Raw genomic sequence first — 18776 nt, 5'->3', positions numbered from 1 at the left:
ATCCTGAAGAATTTTTGTGTCTTGTTTTTTCTTGAAGGAGGTAGGAACATTTTTCCTAATGTGATAATGAATCTGAATTTTAGGAAGAAAAGTTAAAGGAAAAAAAGCTGTGCTGCCTTCCTTGAAAATAAAAATACACACACACAGAGCTAGCACAGCTCTGTGCAGATTACAAAAGATGTTTGAACGCTTCTAGAACACACCACCACATGAATAATGTCACCATTTTATATTTGCCTTTCTTAATGCCACATCATACCACTACCCTGCAACAGCTAGATTTCATGGTGAATAACTAAACAGAAGCTTTATGCAAAATGTGTTTGCACAGTCCCATTTGTTCCTTTTTTTAAAATCTGTTCCCTCGATACCTGCTGATTATCTGTAAGTGTGTAAGTGTGGGTGGTCAGTGTATGAGCATCTCCCCTTTCCTACTAGTAAATCAGCTTTTTGTGTCATGGACATCTCTCGGCTTTGATTCCATCCTGGTGATAGATAGTCTTACTATCTATTCCCATTTGCTGATGGCAAAATTGTGTTGTGAGAGTGTAGCTTTGTTTTGAGTGCCTGTAAGAGTAGAGCAAGTATAGCATAATATGTACACAAACATTGTCTTGACTGCCATCAGTTTGAGGCATGGGACTTTCCTGGGGCAGTGCTTTTAATAGGAAAAGGTACAGCAACAACCATGTGAAGCAGGTAGCGTAGCATGAGCGGCCAATACTCTGCAGCAGTGAGTGCTTAGCTACTATCTAAATAAAGTCGATGCTGCGCAAGTGCATGACTAGCAAGTATGCCTGAGCAGTAGTGTGTACCCATGATGTTGAGTGAGGAGACATAGTTAAGTCTCTTGAAACTGACCAAAAATACTTTAGTTTATAAAAAAGTTCAGGTGTTTATTATTTAAGGGTGAGTAGCCTGAGGACTGGGTTACAGACTATGGTGACTTCTCATATGAGCTACAGTTGCCTGACTTTTTTATGGTTTTATCCAGTGATATCAAAGTATTCGTTTAGTATTAGTGCCCAGAGGTGTTTGAGAGGAATGTTTTTCCCTCAGCAGGGACAAGGTTCTTAATTTAACTAATGTTGGTGCCACCTATTGTCAAAATATCTAGCTGTTAAAGCCCTCTAATATGAGCAAAAAGTCCTTTAGAGTACTTCTGAACATCATTGTATTAAACCTTCTAGTGAAAAATGGCATGTTATAGGGTCTTTTTTCTTTTCAGATTTCTATCTCTTGAATCTTCTGGCATGTGAGCCTAGAAGAGCAAAGGAAAACATATAAAAGCATCTGATTCGTTTTAAGCAGTAAGTTTTGCATTTGACTCCCTGAGAGAGTCAAATGTCTTAAAAGGTTGAGACAAAATAATGTGAGAGGTTATGACTATGATGCCTGTTGTGGATGGATAATATAACTTCTGTGTCCATGAGAATTGCTTTTGGTCATTGCTAAAGCCGAATGATAAGAAACCACGTGTAGCATTAATGTTTGCAGAGGTGTTGACAGTTTATTTTTGGAGTTGTGCAGGCCACTGTAAATAGAAGCTGTTATCTTGCATGCTGGCACTACACTACCTCCCTCATTTACACTTGCCCAAAACTGCTGAATCTTTTAGCATACAGGCATCTGCTTTATTTCTCCTAAATGACCTTCTACATACCCTCTTTTAAAATTGTCAGGGTCATTCCAGCAGTGACTGGAGGAGGAGGCTTGCTTTTCACTCATCCTTGTTTCTTCCTATTGATATTTTTGGACTGTGCTCTTTTGTACAATCAGACTGTGCTCTGGTTGGAAGAATAATAGCTTTGCACATCTTTCTGAAAAACAAAAACTCAACCCTCTCTTCACCTTGTCTTTTGATAAGGATTGATCTCTTGGAAGTACCAAATCAAATTTGAGCTAAATTTTAGAATTTTTTTTAACAAAATCTGCATCTTTAATATTATGAAAGACTACAAATGCTTATCTGAAAATTCTTTTACCGTATTCTAGTAAAGCTGTTTTTTTAAGAGGATCAATCTGTAGGCAATTGTGGCGTGAGTAGGAGAGGGCTTGAGCTTCTGAAAGGTAGACTAGTTCTTAATTTTTCAAAAGAAAAAGCTTCAATAACAATCATGAATTAACCACAAAAATAAGTTCCTGCAATAGTTTGATGTTTGTTGTAATGTAATTACACTAGTTCTAATGTTCAGCAGACGGATCTTTGTTTCTTCTCTCACTGATGCTGTATTACAGGATCCTACAGGGACCCCTTTTTGCTAGATGCTCTTTAAAACAGTAACAATAACAAAACAAAAACAGAAAACAGACAAAACCTCTTAAAGGCATGTACTTGTCTTAGGGTAAAACCAAGCAAATGTCACACCAGACTGTTTCCAACACTGAATGGAGTTATTTGGCTGACCCTCTACTTTTCTTTGCCCTCCACCTTTTATGTAACAGCATGACCAGAAACCATCCTTGGATGATGGGATAGAACAGTTTTTTAGGCACCACACTGTAATTGACCACAGGACATTCCTGTTGAGAAAATTGTTCCTTTTCAAGCAGGGATTGTGAGACAGATTGAATAAGCGGCCATTTCTGTAGGAAGAAATTTGCTGTGTTACAGTAGATTTCTCCTGCTGAGCATTCCCACTATACATCTAGATATCTGCTGCTATAAGTGGAGCTCAAGACTTGTACAGAAACAGAACTGTCTGGGGGTAGACTTTTTGTGTACTGTAGCTCTGAAAGATGCTTCAATGTTCAGCTGTAGAAAGTTTCTTTTAGAAACTCGGATTCCAAACTGACTTCGTTGAGTGGGTTGTGATGTGTGGGTTTGTCAAGGTGATAATTTAGAATGAAGTAAAGTGGATACTTCTGCATTCCAGTTCATTACAGGTGCCATCCAACTTAATTATGACAAACCTAGATGACTTCCCACCACCCCATCCTCCACACAAGAATAAACATGCATACACAATTATTTTTACATAGCGTGTTGGCAGTGTTGAAAGAGCTGCGGTTGTGCTTGCATGTACATGTGGAGCAAATCCTCTACTCAGCACTGGTGAGGCTGCACCTAGAGTAACTTTGTCCAGTTCTGGGCCCCCACGAACAAGAGAGACCTAAACTTACTGGAAGGAGTCCGATGGAGGGCTACCAAGATGACTGAGGGACTGGAGCACCTCTGCTGTGAGGAGAGGCTCAGAGAGCTGGGACTGTTCAGCTTGGAGAAGAGATCACTCCGGAGGGATCTCATCAACGTGTATAAGAGGTGTAAATACTTGAAGGGACAACGCAGTGAAGGTGGAGACAGGCTTTGTTCAGTGGTGCCCAGTGACAGGACAAGAGGTAATGGGCACAAAGTGGAACACAAAAGGTTCTATCTAAATATCAGAAAGCACTTCTTTACTGTGCAGGTGACCGAGCCCTGGCACAGGTTGCCCAGAGAGGCTGTGGAGTCTCCCTCCTTGGAGATCTTCAACAGCCACCTGGACATGGTCCTGGGCAAGCAGCTCCAGGAGACCAGATGACCTCCAGAGGTCCTTTCGAACCTCTGCCATTCTTTGATTCTGTCACCCTTGTGGATGAAGGTGAAGGTTGCAGTGACTGATTGTTGGAGACTCATTTGATTTGTGGTTTTCAAGTCAGTTCCATAGAGGAGCTTCCTCTTTCACCTCCTGAGATCCTTCGTGTGAGCTAGTGATGGCAATGCCTCTTTTCCACAATTGATTTGGAGAGATGACCATCACTGAAAGAGGGAGGGAAGAAGGCTGACTAGTCAGACAGAAGTGACCAAGGGGAACACAGACAGAAGCTATTTGTGGGCAATGTTATTTTATTGTATAGTACCCATGCTTACACCCACACTCAAATTTGTCATACTGCCCCTTTGTTTTTTGTTTTGCTCAGCTGTGCAGCTGTGACTGATGGGGAAGGAGGTGTTGCACTGTGCCTTTCTAATGATCACTGCCTGAATTGTCTATAATCTCTCTTCAAGGATTTTCTCCTGGATCTGTTGCCTGAAACATTTGGGGTGTAGCACAACTTTCAGTAGCTGACTTAAACCATCTTTTATGATCATGGACGGCTTTAGTGTTGAAAGTCAAAACACTGTCATATTGAAGAGTAGGGATGGTGTACCAAAGGGAATGGGATTTGAATTGGGGTGATGCTTGATTAGTAACTCAAGCTACTTTTACCTGAAGATGAGTTCTTTCTTGGCCGCAGTTCTGTCCTGCGGCTGAGCTAATCACACGCTTCCGTAACCGAAGTGATATGACCAGTATTTGTTTGCACTGGTGAGCAGGGTTTACGTGACTTGATGTGATGGATTTGATAAAGAGCTCTGAATCTGTCTGCAGATATTTGTAGCACTTTTTTTTTTTTTTTTTCCCAAGGAGCTGTGGAACCTTTGGAGGAAAAACAAACAAACAAACCCACAACCGAACAAACAAACAAAAACAGTGCTAGCACTGAGAGCTTGAGATATTTGAGATGTCACAGGGATCTAGGATGTATGGGAATGGCACAAAGCTGTGCCAGGGGAGGTTCACACTGGATATGAATAGACTAGGAAGAATTTCTTTACCATTAGGGTGGTCAGACACTGGAACAGGCTTCATAGCAAGGTGGTTGATGCCCTGCGCATGTCATTGTTCAAGAGACTTTTGGACAATGCCCTTACAATGCTTTAACTTTTGGTTAGTCGTGAAGTGGTCAGGCAGTTGGACTTGGTAATCTTTGAAGGTCCCCTCCAACTGAACTTTGGACCATTTGTATTTTTGATATTTTCCAGTGTCAGCTGAATTATACAGGGAGGAAGAATGCAAACCTTGCTTCTTGTTCTCTGCAGGTTGTGCTTCTGAAAGCAAGGCCCTCAGTGAAATAGTGAAAAACGGCCTGGACCTGAGCTCCTTTGAGAGTTGTAGCTAGGACATGACTGGATGTAACTTCTTGCAGGACCCAACAGAAGAATGCTGATCTGAACTGTGGTGTCTCATATGTTGCAGAAGTGATTGCCAGACCGAAAGGGACAATGGCTGCGATCAGCAAATTGGCTGGGTAGCTGTGGATAAGCGGAGTTTGGCGTTGTGCTCTTGGTAGTAACTGCGTTTTGATGCCCTTGGGAGGGCTGCACATTAGCCTTCAGGGTTTTGAAGGCCCTACTTGGCACCGCATATCTTGTCAGTTTCCCCTGATAAGGGGAATTATTTTGGAGGACGTTATTGAAAGAGCCTTTAGCTCCTTTGGGGATCAAGTCCCCCATTAGCTGTTGCTGGAAAAAGCGTATGTAACTTGTGGAGGGAGTGCCAAAGAAGCCTCTGTCTTGTTTTGCTGCTGATGAGTGCGTTTTTTGTTTGTTTGTTTTTAAGGGAAAAAAATATCCAAAAGCTGTAAAGTGTGGTTAAAAAAAATGCGTTCAAAGGATGCATTTCCTATCTTTGCAGAGTGATGGAACAGTGTCTGTCTTAGTAGCATGTAGCTGTTCCTCTTTTTCCTTTGTTGGTGCTTACTGAAGGGTATGCAAGTAAATGCAAGCCTCTTCTGTAACATTCTGGTTTTATTTGGCTTATGCAATGGTACATGAACGTAGAGAACAGCTTATATACTGCTTCTCAGAAATGGCAAAAAGGTTTGTATTCGTATTTCAGTACTTTGGTGATGGGATCAGGAAAGAATACATAAAAAATAAAGTTGGCTTTATAGCTTAAAATGCCTTTTGGTAGGGCTTAATATGAAAAATAAAATGAACAAAAAAAAAACAACACAAAAACAAAAACCACAACAGTTCAGATATGAAAATCAGAGAATTTTCAAAAACCTCAAAAGACAAGCAAAAATGTTCCTGGCCTTCCCCAGCTTACATGAAAATGCTCCTCCTGATTTCTGCTAGCTTATTTTCCTACTGTGGAACAGGGAAGTCATGTTCAATGTTCATTGTGCATCCAGCCCGTCTCTCTTGTTCTGCAGCACGTTAGTACAGTATTTGCAGGAATGCCACTCATGAGCCTCCTGGTTTTTATTTGTGAAGGGCCAGGCTTTTGTGGTGACCAGGCAGTCCCCTTTGTTCCTGGTGCAGGAACAGGTTGGCAGAGCGATCTTCATCTCTCTGCCCCAAGTGTTTCTGACGTGGAGTGGCTCTTTATGGGTGTAAAGATGTTTTTGAAGGATCTTTGCTAAGAAAGTAATTAATCACAGGAAGCAACTGGGACATAGGGCTCATTAATCTTTCCTGGACACCTTCTGCAATCACAGGATGATAAGACTTAAAGTGAAGTAGACATGATGACTTTTGCATGTTTTATTATTTATTTATTTATTTATTTATTTACAACTCCAAACCTTTGGAAAGTGTGGGTTTTCAAGCCCCAAGAATCGGTCAGCTCTGTGGAGTAATAGCTACAGCTGCAGAGGAATAAGGGAGCAAGATGTATTAGCCCAGCTAAGACAGAGGAGACGAGAGTGTGTGGGTGTACCCTATGGGCATCATAGCTGAAAGGAGAGGTGAGACAGATCTGGGCAAAGTGTTTTGGTGTCAGATCCACGCTTGTCTGTATGAATGTATTTTGAGCCCAAAGAATTTAACCTATTCTGAGAACTGTGAACTTATAGAAACCATCTTGGAGTCAGGTAAAGGAGGGGAAATGTTTGGTCTTAATCTTCCACTTTAAACTGCTGTTCACGTATTTGTATTAATCCTCAATATTTTAAATTGAGGGGGAGAGCTATTTTGTACTTACGGTCTTTCCCTGCCTTTTGTTGTTCTCCTTTCCTTTTCTCTCAGTAATACTGGTACCTCTGGTCAGGGAACTGAAACACTAAATTAAATGCTCTATTGACTTCCCTGTGGAGATAACATGCCAGGAAAACAGATGGCTTATTTTTTTCACGGTAAACTCATTTTATCTTTTGCTTCAGTGAATATTATCTCTGTAGTTCACTATTCCATGGCAGCTCAGATGCAAATGATACTTATCCAATAAAACACTAACAATCCTTGAATCAGGAAACTTCCATGCCAACATACATGAATACATGCAGCGAATAAAGTAAGATTAAAAATACGGTAAAAGATTTTGGGAGAATATCTCTGTTCATATTACATTCAGGAAGCTCCGTATACCTTGAGTTGCCCTTCAGTATATGAGTGAAAAAAATTCAAGTCACATGCAGTATTTATATATGGCTTCGAGGGGAAAATAAAAGGTTGAAAAGAATCTTGAAAGATACCTCAGTGTATTAGAAATGTATTTCAAATACCTGTTTAAAGCCATACCAAAGAGATTTTCTTTTGCTATGTATGCATTCACAAACCTAGCTGCACGGTTGTTCCTTTCCAGCAAGCGTTCTGGAAATGGAATGCTGTTTTCATCCCCATTGTTTTACTAGTATTTGGTGTTTTAAAACATAGAATAGATCTCTATCATCTATCTCTGAGCAGTCAATTAATCCCGAACTGAGTACAAGCCAGGTACTTTGCTACAGAGCTCTAGTTGCAGTCTGCAAAAGTGGGATTTTTTTTTATCGAACAAAAGTATAATAAAATTAGTGTAGAAACAAGAATCAATTTCACCCTGCAGGTATAAAACAGGCATGATTTCAACACAGTAGGATTTTATCTGCTTTATCTACTCCTTTATTTTTTTTTAAGGCCCTACTGATTAACTAAAGAAGCTGGAATGTAGAATATGCAATCATCATACCTTTTATTACCAAGTCTTATTCAGCTGTCTCTCTTTCTCATGTACTTTACTACTTAACATTATCGTTCAGTCTTGCTGTGGCATGATAAGATTTTTCTTAGCCATCTCACTATTTTGATTGGGCTTCAGTAAATGCTACCTGAGGGAGAGACTTGTACTGTTCGCACAAAGCTCAAGAAATTCGGATTTACAAATGAGGTGCATGGGAACATGAAGCGCTGGGCTGGAGCGGATTGAGTCCAGTCTCTCATGACTCTAGGTAGTCAGTGTTATGTTCAGTAAGGTATGTGAACTATCAGCTCCATGAGTAGTTATACGCTATGGCTGCAGGTAACATCCTAATGCAGTTATGACCTGTAGTAAATTTTAGATCCGTGTCTTGTAACAAGCTATGGCGAGAGAGCTGGAGGGGGATCAGCATTCAATGGACATTTGAATACGGATTTTTTCCTGAACTGTTTTGTATAAGCACTTGAGGTATCATAGGAGAATATTTCAAAATAATCATTGTTTCAAACACAAATTTTACAGCATCTGTACTCACGCGCACAGTTGATTCCTGAATGACAAATGCTGTGATCAGGCAGGTCACAGAGGCATTGGTAAGAAGATGTTTTTGTGTTACAAAAGATGGTCTTTGGTTTGCTGTATTCTCAGATTCAAAAGGAAAAGAAACTGCAGCAATGAAGGCTGACCTACTGAGAGCTCGCAACGTGAAAAGGTATATTAATCAGCTGACAGTGGCAAAGAAGCAATGTGAGAAGAGAATAAGGCTCCTGGGAGGGCCTGCTTATGATCAACAGGAAGATGGCGTTTCTGATGAAGGTGGTGCCCCTCAGAGTCAGAAGGTATGAACTGAATAACACTTATGTTGTCTGAAGGTCATTGTAAACATGTTAGTTCATATTAACCCCACTGTCATTAATCCTCCTTTCCCCCAGGAGTCAAGTGTAAATTAATTGCCGCATATTTTATTTATCTTGGGAAATAAACACTGTAGTGCCTGGGAAGACTACTGATGGTTCAGGATGCTAAATGTGGAACTTCACAAAGGATCGGGTGGCTTATAAGTGTTTGTAATTTTGCAGGCATATTGCATACAGGGATTTGATAAGGTCAGGGTAGCAACTTTCTTTCTAAAAAGATTACCAACATATGTGCAATGTTTCTTTGCCTCGTTATATTTACTGTAGGAAATACCTGTAGGTTTTGTAATACTGAGTTACTCAAAAGCAAACACTTACTTCTGGAAGGCAACTGGCAAAATTAAGGGCAGTTGCTGCAGAACAGCTCTGTTAGAGCTGTTGACTGAATGCTGATTTTCCACATCACTCTACTCTGGGATTGAAAAAAACGTAACTGCTGTTGTATTAGTCAGCAGCTACAAAAATAAAATCATGGCTAATTGTCCTTGCTAAACTTTGTTTAGTTGCTTCCTTGTGTAATTTACTCTGTCCCCTTTGGGCAAAGCACAGCAATTTGTGTATTCCAATTAGAAGATTTTATCTTTTTCGTATAGGTAGAACAAAAGAAATTATTTCTTCATGTAGGGATCTTTTAGTTTTGTTATGTCCTTATAATAATTGTAACTTAGTGGCACACATCTCTGTACTTTTTCTTGTATTTCTCAATATTTATGTTCTTTTCATTGTATGACCTGAAAGAGAGCCGTTTCCCTGCTCCCTGCCCCTTTCATTTGTCCTTAAAGCATGACCACAGATGGCATGTCATAGATTGTGCCGAGGCAGCCTGGATCTGTTTCCTGAAGCTGGATGTAGCCAGTAGTGCCAATGAGAAAAGGACAGAGAGAAGCGCATGGCAGAACTGCATGGGACACTTATGCTACTGTGTAGACACCTTTCAGTGCCTGCTGAGACATTACGTACTTTCCAGGGTAGATATATGGTGACAAACGATTGTTCAAGGTCAGGTAATAAAGCTGCATTGGGTAGGGGCATTTACTGTACTGGTGGTGGAAATGATGGGATCTAGTGCTGCTCTGCTTCTAAGGTTTGGATGTGTTTCTATAAAGAAACCCTAGAACCTCCCAAAGTAGTAAATAGGGAATTTGCTTCTTTGTTCTGTTATTCCCAACTCTGTGGGACGAGGAAAGAGGCTCAAGGTGGCTGGATTAGAGACAGAGGCCACAATGGTCTTCTCTGAGCACAGAGGAAAGCCCAGGGCTTGGCTGTGGAATGGAAGCTTTCTCCATTGTCATTTCTTCCCATCCACTGCCTGTTTTCCAGCAGCTGCTGTCTGAGCTCTTCAAGGCTGCCAGTGCTACTTTGGATACCGGCCCCTTCTACGTGGACAGTATTGATCAAATACTTGGGCTTTTCACAGCAAAAGGGGAAAGGCTTTAGTAGATAAGCTAATGTGGGTATGCTGCTGCTGGAGGCCCATCACCGCTCCTTAGAGTCTGGGTGTGCCAGCTTGCTGTTAGGCCAGTGCTTAACCCGCAGAATAGCCAGCTTGTGCAGCAGAAACTGGAAGTTTGCCTTTCTGTAACATGTATGAAATAGGTCAGAAACAGGCATTTACTGATAGTGGTTTTGGATTTTTATTTTATGTAAGTGTAGTACAGAAGCTTGAATGCATTAGTAACTTTGGGGAATTTTTGGTACTAACTGAGCAAAGGACAAACGGACTAGTGGCCTTAGCCGTGTGTTTTGGTTGCATTTCTGCATCCTACAGAAAGCTTCCCCTTGTGGTTGCAGGGCAGTAATAGCATTGCCGGTAAGTCTTTAATGCATGTTCTCATTATGGTCTTAAATTTGGAGATGGATTATTTGGAGCTGTCAGTGTTCTCCTGTTACAGATTAATGAAACAAAAAGATGTGATCTGAAATATTTTTTTATTCCTTTTACGGCACAAGGTAATTGAAAAACAGTGTTGGTTTTCTCTTCGATAAATATGTAAAAGTCTTGGGATTGTATAGATTTTGCATGTTTCAATTACCTCATTATCCTTAATGTGTAAATTATAACCAAATGTTTAAAACCCCAAAAAAAACCAAACCAAACCAAAACCAGCTACCATCTGAATCTGATTTCTGTCATTAGCTCTGATACTGATTTATACTCTGCCCCGGGTGTCAGATTTGCTTCCAGAAAAAATGCAGTTTTAATTAGTGTAAAATATAAATCATCTCTTCTAATCTGCTCCTGGTCAGTGCAGTTTTAGTTCTTTTTCTTGGAAACTGTACTTGCACAGTACTGCAGTAACTTAATTGAGTTCTTCTTGTCTGCGTTCATTTAGCAAATGATTTGTTTGGTCTGTTGTGTTCTGTACAACATCCAAATAACAGCATCTGTGATGCTCGATGTGTGGAGCTGCAGTATCTCCTTAGTGTAGCCATTCTATGAACCATCAGTGGTAAAAGGAGCTCTGAGCGATCTGATCCTTGACTAGCTGTGAAATAGCGAGGAAAATTCCACCCAGAAATCATCTGAAAGCTTTTTGAGGCAGAGGCAGTCTGTGTTCTTAACTCTGCTGTCAAGGACTAGGCTGAAACTCCTGCAGAAGAGCCTGCTTCCACCACAGTCCTTGGATAGATGCCGACTTAACTGGTGACTGATCAGATTTTCACTGTGATGTGAAGCAGAATTCCTCTGATCTGACTCTGTGGAGCAGTTATCAGCTGTTAGAGTTACTCATATGCAAATGTGGTTGTAGTGAATGGGAACTTGGTCTGTTGCACAGGAATACGGTACACTGCATCTGTGCCATAACTGGTGCATAAACAAGCCCTTCCAAATTAAATAGTTGTTCTATGTTTGTCTCCAGAGAGGTGTTGTGACTGTCCAGCCGGTGAAAGACTTTAGGGAGTTGCCAAGACCAGGTCTCTGTACTTCAGAGGTCCAGGAACAAAATCGTTCTGTTTGCTTTGTTGGGGATGCTGGTCAAAACACCTGCTGGAAAATACATTTCTAACCCCTTCCAAGTACTCGGCAAAGCCTTTCACCAGCTGTGGCATGTTAGTTACTGTGCTGTCGGAGCAGGGAATGGATGTGGCTGCTGTAAAGCTGCTGTTTTTCCACCAACGCAGAAGCTGCTCTTGACTTAAAAGGACTCAAAGGGTTGCTGTTGAGGCTGATAATTCTAAGATTGTATCTGCTAACTGGCTATTAGATTTGAGGGTGCACACATGCCCTAATGCACGTGCGTGTGCCAACATAGCTTAATGCTTTGTACTCCATGATGATACTGAGTCATAAAATCACTCACTGAGGATAACAGAGTAGCACAGAATCTTGGTCTTTAAATCAGAGAAGGAAGACTATCCCACAGAATCCTTCCTGGATTGTATGCACCTTATGACATCTTACAGCTTCAAACCTGAACAAGTCTTTTGTCTTTGTTATCACTGACGTCTTAATAAGGTTTATAGTCCAACGTTTGTAACCTTTTTGGCAATTACAGAGTAGTCTAGCCTTAAATCAAACAAGAGCCTAAAAAGAGTTTGTGAGGTTTCATTTCTGCAGGAAAAAGATGTATAAATGCTCTTCTGTGTATTTTTTATGTTTTGTTAAAATAGTTTGCAAGGTAACTATGCAGAAGATTCAGTAAGAGCACTGTTAGGTGCCAGCACTTTCAATACCATGGGGTGCCTGCGCAGTGAGCCCTGGGGTAGGGGAGGGATGGCTGCACTTGCCTTGCTCCCTGCCCAGCACTTACCCACAGTTACCTTTGAGAGGGGTTGTTTGTTAACTGTCCTCCTTGCTGGCAGCCTCTGTGGGGATTGATGATGTAGGTATCGAGACCACGGTGACCTCTCACTCAAAAAGCGATGGCGTGCGCCATCACTTTAAGCCTCCTTTAAGGTAGTTGTAGAGCGAAGTATAGAGTATGATGATGTACAGCAAAAGCAGCTAAACCACAGACTAGTCTTTGAATTGCCATCTCTATATTCCTCTTTTTCACAGACTGACATTCTCTGTTATGACAGTAAGCCTAGTTTCAGCAAAGCTGTCTCTGTGTTGTTCAGGGAGGATGTTCAAGGAGTGAACTCTGACGGACAGATGTTTGTTTTATTCATGTACCTGAATAGCTCTTAAGCTCAGAGCAAGCCAAGTCCAGATGGTACTCATATGGTGAAGGATGCAGAGGAGGAATGGCACGTGACTACCACTGAGGAACTTTGAAGATGAAAATGAGCTTTTCAACTGAGACAAACAGAATTTATTTAAACGCTGCTCAAAATTTGGAGGAGCTGTTTCAGCCAAAAATAGCTGGCTACAGTTTTTAAAGAGCCTTCTTTAGCTTGGCTTATTAAAAAATGACTTGTGTCAGTAATTGGGCACGTGAATGTGTATGTGATTCCCTCCTGTGCAGCTTGACTTCAGCAAACAATTTTTCTTAAATTTGAATCAGTGATTTGGGTCTCAGATGTTAAGCTTAGGAAAATGCATGGCTTTTCCAGAGAGTTATGTTGATACGTGGCCTGAATTGCATTATTAGCTATTGGAAGACCCACGTTAGAGAAATTATTTATATCTTAATCTCTCTTGGAATTTATCTTGTTCAGGACCAAAACTGTCTTAGTTGTAAAATGGCAAGTCACAAGAAGCTAAGATTCATTAGCCCCAGAGTTTAAGGACCTGCTTTTCTTTACAAAGAAAGAGATGTCGGTTGGTTGGTGGCAATGAGATGTGAAAAATATTCATTTTGTTCAACATGTTAAGGATCTGTTCACTTTGCTGGCGAAATGCTTTGTTTTCCGGAGTTTCCATCAAAGAAAGAAAAGGCCTGGATTCACAAGAATAGTAGAGGAGGAGAAAGGGATAATGGTTTCTTAATCTAAGGTTTTATTGGCTACAGCATCTGTTTGGGCGTGGGAAATCTGGGTTTCATTTCCTTTTCTGCTCGACTTAAACCCTCATCGTTTTCATCTGAGGAAGAGGAGTCCTATGCAGCATATCAGAGCCTGTTCTTTTTCCTGTCTGTATCTCTGATATATGCTTCTCGATTTCTGTCGTCACTCTGTTGAATGGAGCTGGCCACCTAATACCCTAGCTGCCAGGGTAACAAACTGTAATTGAGATACACCTCAAAGCTGTATGGCCTGTGGCATGGAAACTGCTGGTGCTGCTGTTCGTTTGAATCAAGCGAAAAATAGATTGGCCCTCTTTCAGCTTGGCTCCTCTGCCTCATGGGAATGTTGGATGTTACATTTTTGGCAATTTCATTTCATGAATGACTTTAAATGTCGCCTTAGACCTTTGCAATGTAGTCATACCTTTTGGAAAGAAAATGTTGAACCATATCTGGTAGCAGGGTAGATGCATTTATCTTGTAAATTCTTAAAACTCACTTTTTTTTTTTAATTTTTTTTTTTTAAGAAACAACACTTCTCTAACTGTAGAGAGTCTGTGCAGTTGAATTTAGTCCATTAGTTTCTGGGATGCATGGTGCTCTGTGGGCACATCAGGTGAAGAGATTTTCCCCGTAAGAGATGGGAAGAAGCTAGAGAGGTGAAGGCAAGGAGTTAGACCTTGCTTTATGTTTGGAGACAAGGGGATTAAAATAATTCCTGACTGTAGTAGGCAAAGCAATTGCAAGAACTCCTTTACTGTCCTCTGAATGGATGTGTTATGTCAAGGAGTAATGCTGTGCTTTAACACAAGTTCTCAACAGAAGTTGAGAGAAGACATTATCATCTCATTTATTAGACTGGATCAGATGCTGAGTCTCAGTGCACCAGGATGCTGTGTTGAAATAATGAGCATAACTTTCAAGTTGACACTTTTTTTTTTTTTTTTTTTTTAACCCTGGAAGCAAAATACTTTAAATGTACATTCTGGTTGATCTAAAGCATTACTTTATGCAATGTGACCATTCAGGTAGATTAAAAATGTTGTCCTGACAACATAGGAAAAAAATGAATTAGACATAGATAGACATTTGACCAGTCTGGTTTTTATTTTAGAATAAAATGTTAAATAATTGCTGGTAAAAAGTACAGATGGCATGTACGTAGGGGATGGTAAGTACTGGTAAGAGTAATATGAAGGAATTACTCTGAGTGGTTTGAATCTGTTGGAAACATCAATTATTTGCTTTATAAATATAAACTTGTATGAATTCTAATGCAAGATTGAACAAGGCCTTTGGTCTTGGAAAAAAGAACATAGTTTTATCTGAAAAAGGTTCATGTTGCAGGGGATGTGTGGTGCAGAAGCTGACCAGTCTAATGTGATGCTTTAGCCAAGAAATCAGATGAGCTGCTTGGGCTGCGCTGTGTCTGTTACATATTTTATGTTATATATTTTAATGTGACTTCGAAATACTGTTGATGAATATAGATGTTTTACACATACAGTGAGAAACTGGGGTCTGTGGTCAATACATCTGCGCATTTGAAAGGAGTTTTCAAAATTCAAAAGAACATCCTGGAAGAAATGTTTTTCTGATGCTTATGATATGTCCACGTGAGATTCCATGTCAAATAGCAAATACAGAGAAGCCAAGTGAGTTGAAAATGAAGCACAGAGTTTCAAAATTAATTTCAGATTGAGTGGCTATGAGTAATTGAAGTATTGTTCATAAAATGATGTGAGGAAAAGGCATTTTGGGATTATTCTGGGCCTCCTGAAGAAGACAGACTTGCCTAAGAATTTCACTTTGAAACTGGAAAGACCGAATTGTTGCATGTACAGACCTCCCATTGGATTGAGACAGGTGTTGCTTTTAGGCATGAAAACTGGAGAGTTGACTCTTTACTTCTGGAAGAAAGCTCATTGTTCTTCCTTAAAATTAAAGGGTGGTGGCTTACATTTGCCTGTCTCCAAATCCACAGAACTGATATTGTGAATTGTAAGTAGCAAAGAAAGAATGTAAATCTTTCAGAGCACAAGATGATTGAACCACATCAGTTGTCTTTTTCTGGGTTGTTTTCTGTGTGTGTACAGCCGAAACCTGTGGGCAGCTAGGGGGAAGACTTCAAGTTCTTGGGAAGTTCACCTGGGAGACTTAGTTTCATTGCCTTAGTTACCCTAATGTGCACCAATGGTGAAGAGTTGCTGTTCAGTGCCAGTTGGGTATTTTCCCGGGTTTTACACTTGTTTTTCTTTTCTTCAGATTCTTCAGTTTGAAGAAATTTTGGCCAACCCTTCATACCGAGAGCACTTTCGAATCTATATGGAAAGGATGGACAAGATGGCTTTGATTGGTCTTTGGGAGTCTGTGGAGTGCCTAAAGAGTGCTAACAAGGTGGGAAAATTTGCAAGTCCACGTGGCTTGGACATTAAGTGCTTGTTTGTAAAATAGCAATACCATGGGATGGGTACTGAGCAATTTAGGTGGCTTTGATTTGTTAGTTTTTTTAAAGCTTCTTAGTGTTCAGGGATAATATGGGAATTAAAAATTCTCCCAGCTCAATTTTGGTACAAATAGCTAAGTTACTCTGCTGCTAAAGGGAAGAAAAAATACTGCCTTGTAATTTGTGCTCAAATAAAGTAGGAATGAGAACCCTGAAACAGGGATAGGAAATATCATTGCAAGAGTTATCCAGGAGCAATGGTGCAGAGCAAGTATGTAGAGGACTTGCTATTTGTTAGCACTGGGAACGGTTTTTTTTGGAAAACTCCAGGATTCACACTAAAGTGAAATGTGAATTTCAGTATTAAGTGTGTTATTTTGTTAATTCACTGTCATTTCATTACTCTCCTATTAAAAAAGATTCTAGTCAGCTGGAAAACACAAATAACGTCCTGTAACCAAAGCAGCAAATTGTAGAGCATGAGTAGTGAACCGTTATTAGGATCTGTGGAAATGACTAACAACCAACTCAGAAAGCGTTCATAAAATGGGTTTGGCAGGCACCGTGAAGAGAGTTGTATAAATTAGTTTTGATTTGCAAACTGCTCATGATTAGAAAAGATGCTATAAAGCATTTTATGACCTTTCAGCTATGAATCCTCTGCTCATTTTCAGAAGAATATTTATAATGCCTTTATTCAAGATTTCCCATTGCTTTAGAAAGTCTCCAACATACCTTAATTACGTTGCACTGTGGAACTTAAGGGTTGTCCTCTGCTGCAGAAGCAGCTTTGATTTTAAAATAAATAAATAAAAGGCGAGCAAGCACATTCTGCTATACTAAGGGAGTAGCTAAAACTTCTTTAATTTGGGTCAGTTTAGAGATGATAATTTAGAGAGATGATCATGGGCTGTGCTGCATTACTTCCTCTCTTTCCTGTTTGGTAATGAAAAGTTCAACCTTGTGTGCTGTTCTGTGCTCAGTGGAAATACCTGGCCTCCTGTTCTGGTAAATGTCTCTCTGGTGTACTTTCCTCTCTTCCTTTTTTTTTTTGTTGCCTTCCCTCTCCAAAACTAATTAGTCACATATAAATTGGGAGAGTTGATTCTATCCAGCAGAAGACAGGAGAGCTGATGCAGCTGAACTCTACAATCTGAACTTAAAACAGTGACCAGAGTCTCACTTCAGCACTTTTTTTTTTTTTTTTTTAAATACATGCATTTGGAACATAATTCTAAAATCAATGGGTGTGGAAGCTTTGATAATTTTAGACCACAGCTGTTTCTTTACTTGACAAATATCAGTGTTGTGAAATTGACTGCTTTGCATAGGTGCACAGGCAGAGCGCTTGATCTCAGCGAGAGGTTCACAGATGTGTGCTTATACATCTAGGCATGAAATTAACTTGATCATCCTTCAAATTATGCACCTGCATCCTGAGCCATCCTAGTATTTTTAACATTATTTCTTACTCTCTTCTCCCTCCTCTCTCTCCTTGCTTTGTAGGCTGAAATACCTCAACTGGTGAGTGAAATTTATCAGAATTTTTTTGTGGAAAGCAGAGAAATACCTGTGGAAAAATCACTTTATAAAGAAATACAGCAAAGTCTTGTGGGTAATAAAGGCATTGAAGTATTCTACAGAATTCAGGCAGATGTTTACGAAACTCTAAAGGACAGATACTACCCCTCATTCATTGTCAGCGATTTATATGAGAGATTGATCAAGAAGGAAGAAGAAAGAAGTTCTTTGCAACTGACTCCTGAGGACAAAGATGAAGCGGTGAGTCACGTGGACAGTTTCTTTCACTGCTTCTTATGATGTGAAGATGTTCCTGCATAAAGTGTGTAGAAGCATATCCTGTCCTTGAGCTTTGGGATTCTTTTATTTTTTTTCTAATGTATTTATAAATACCATCACTTCTGTAGTTTTGTCAGGTAAACCTGGTATGTTCACAGTCCATTTGAAACAAAATGGTACAAAACGGCTGACTACTTAAACTTCAAATAAGTTAAAAATATAATCTCAGGTTTCTAAGCCTTTTGTCTTCCTTATGTTTCATTTTGTTTCTAAGTATCAGAGAATGCAACATACCTCATACAAACTCAATTACATTTCAATTGAAGGAAGTCTCACTGGTTAGGTAGATTTGTCTTGGACACTCTCTGTTCCTGTCCACCTTGCATGTCCTAGGTACTGAATAGGTAATAGAAGTTGCAAAAAAAAAAGGGAGAAAAAGTAATGCAAAAAATAGAATCTTAGTGCTTTTTATTAATTTATGAAATAAATTAATAGGCTATCTTGGAAGCTTAAACTGATTAAAATGACACTGGAACTTAAAATACTAAAACAGAGCATTCAAAATGTCGTAAGCAATAACCCAGTGGTCACTCCCTTGGGGCAAGTATTTTCAGTGGGTTCTCTAAATCAGTCAGGTTGGGGGAACTTGTTACTTTTATCCTAGAACACTTTGACAAGGGCATCTCTCAGACTAGCAAACATCTTTCAGTCAGGCTGCCACTTCAGATCAGCATTAATGTCTTCATTTTACACGTGGACTTGCTCAGAACACGGTGAAGTATATGAGTTTGTCTAAATCTGAATCTAAATGAAAAAAATGGGAGCAGAATCCAGAGGATTTCTGTCAACCTAAGCATTTACAAACAATTATTTCAAAACCTGAGGCTTTTCATACTTACTCTTTAAATACGACTTCAGTTTCTTTAGATGAGCTACTATAGTCTCGGTAGTTCTCATGTCAGCAAATCTTCAAAGATGAGCTGTTGTAAATAAATCACTTCCCATACAGATTTTCAGAGTT

At 39.9% G+C, this 18776-nt stretch overlaps 1 protein-coding gene across 1 annotated transcript in view; it reads left to right on the top strand.

The window, feature by feature from the left end:
* SNX25 (sorting nexin 25) overlaps positions 1-18776 on the top strand; it is a 93686-nt gene that overhangs the window by 39864 nt on the left and 35046 nt on the right. The window contains exons 7-9 of the mRNA XM_035557944.2: positions 8352-8542; positions 15775-15906; positions 17462-17737. Of these exons, the coding sequence (XP_035413837.1) occupies positions 8352-8542; positions 15775-15906; positions 17462-17737 (599 nt within the window). The remainder of the gene's footprint in view (positions 1-8351; positions 8543-15774; positions 15907-17461; positions 17738-18776) is intronic.

The sequence above is a fragment of the Cygnus atratus genome, chromosome 4, assembly GCF_013377495.2.
Source record: "Cygnus atratus isolate AKBS03 ecotype Queensland, Australia chromosome 4, CAtr_DNAZoo_HiC_assembly, whole genome shotgun sequence".
Taxonomy (NCBI): Eukaryota; Metazoa; Chordata; class Aves; order Anseriformes; family Anatidae; genus Cygnus; species Cygnus atratus.
Note: the sequence above shows the minus strand (reverse complement) of the source record. Positions and strands in the feature narration are given on the sequence as shown.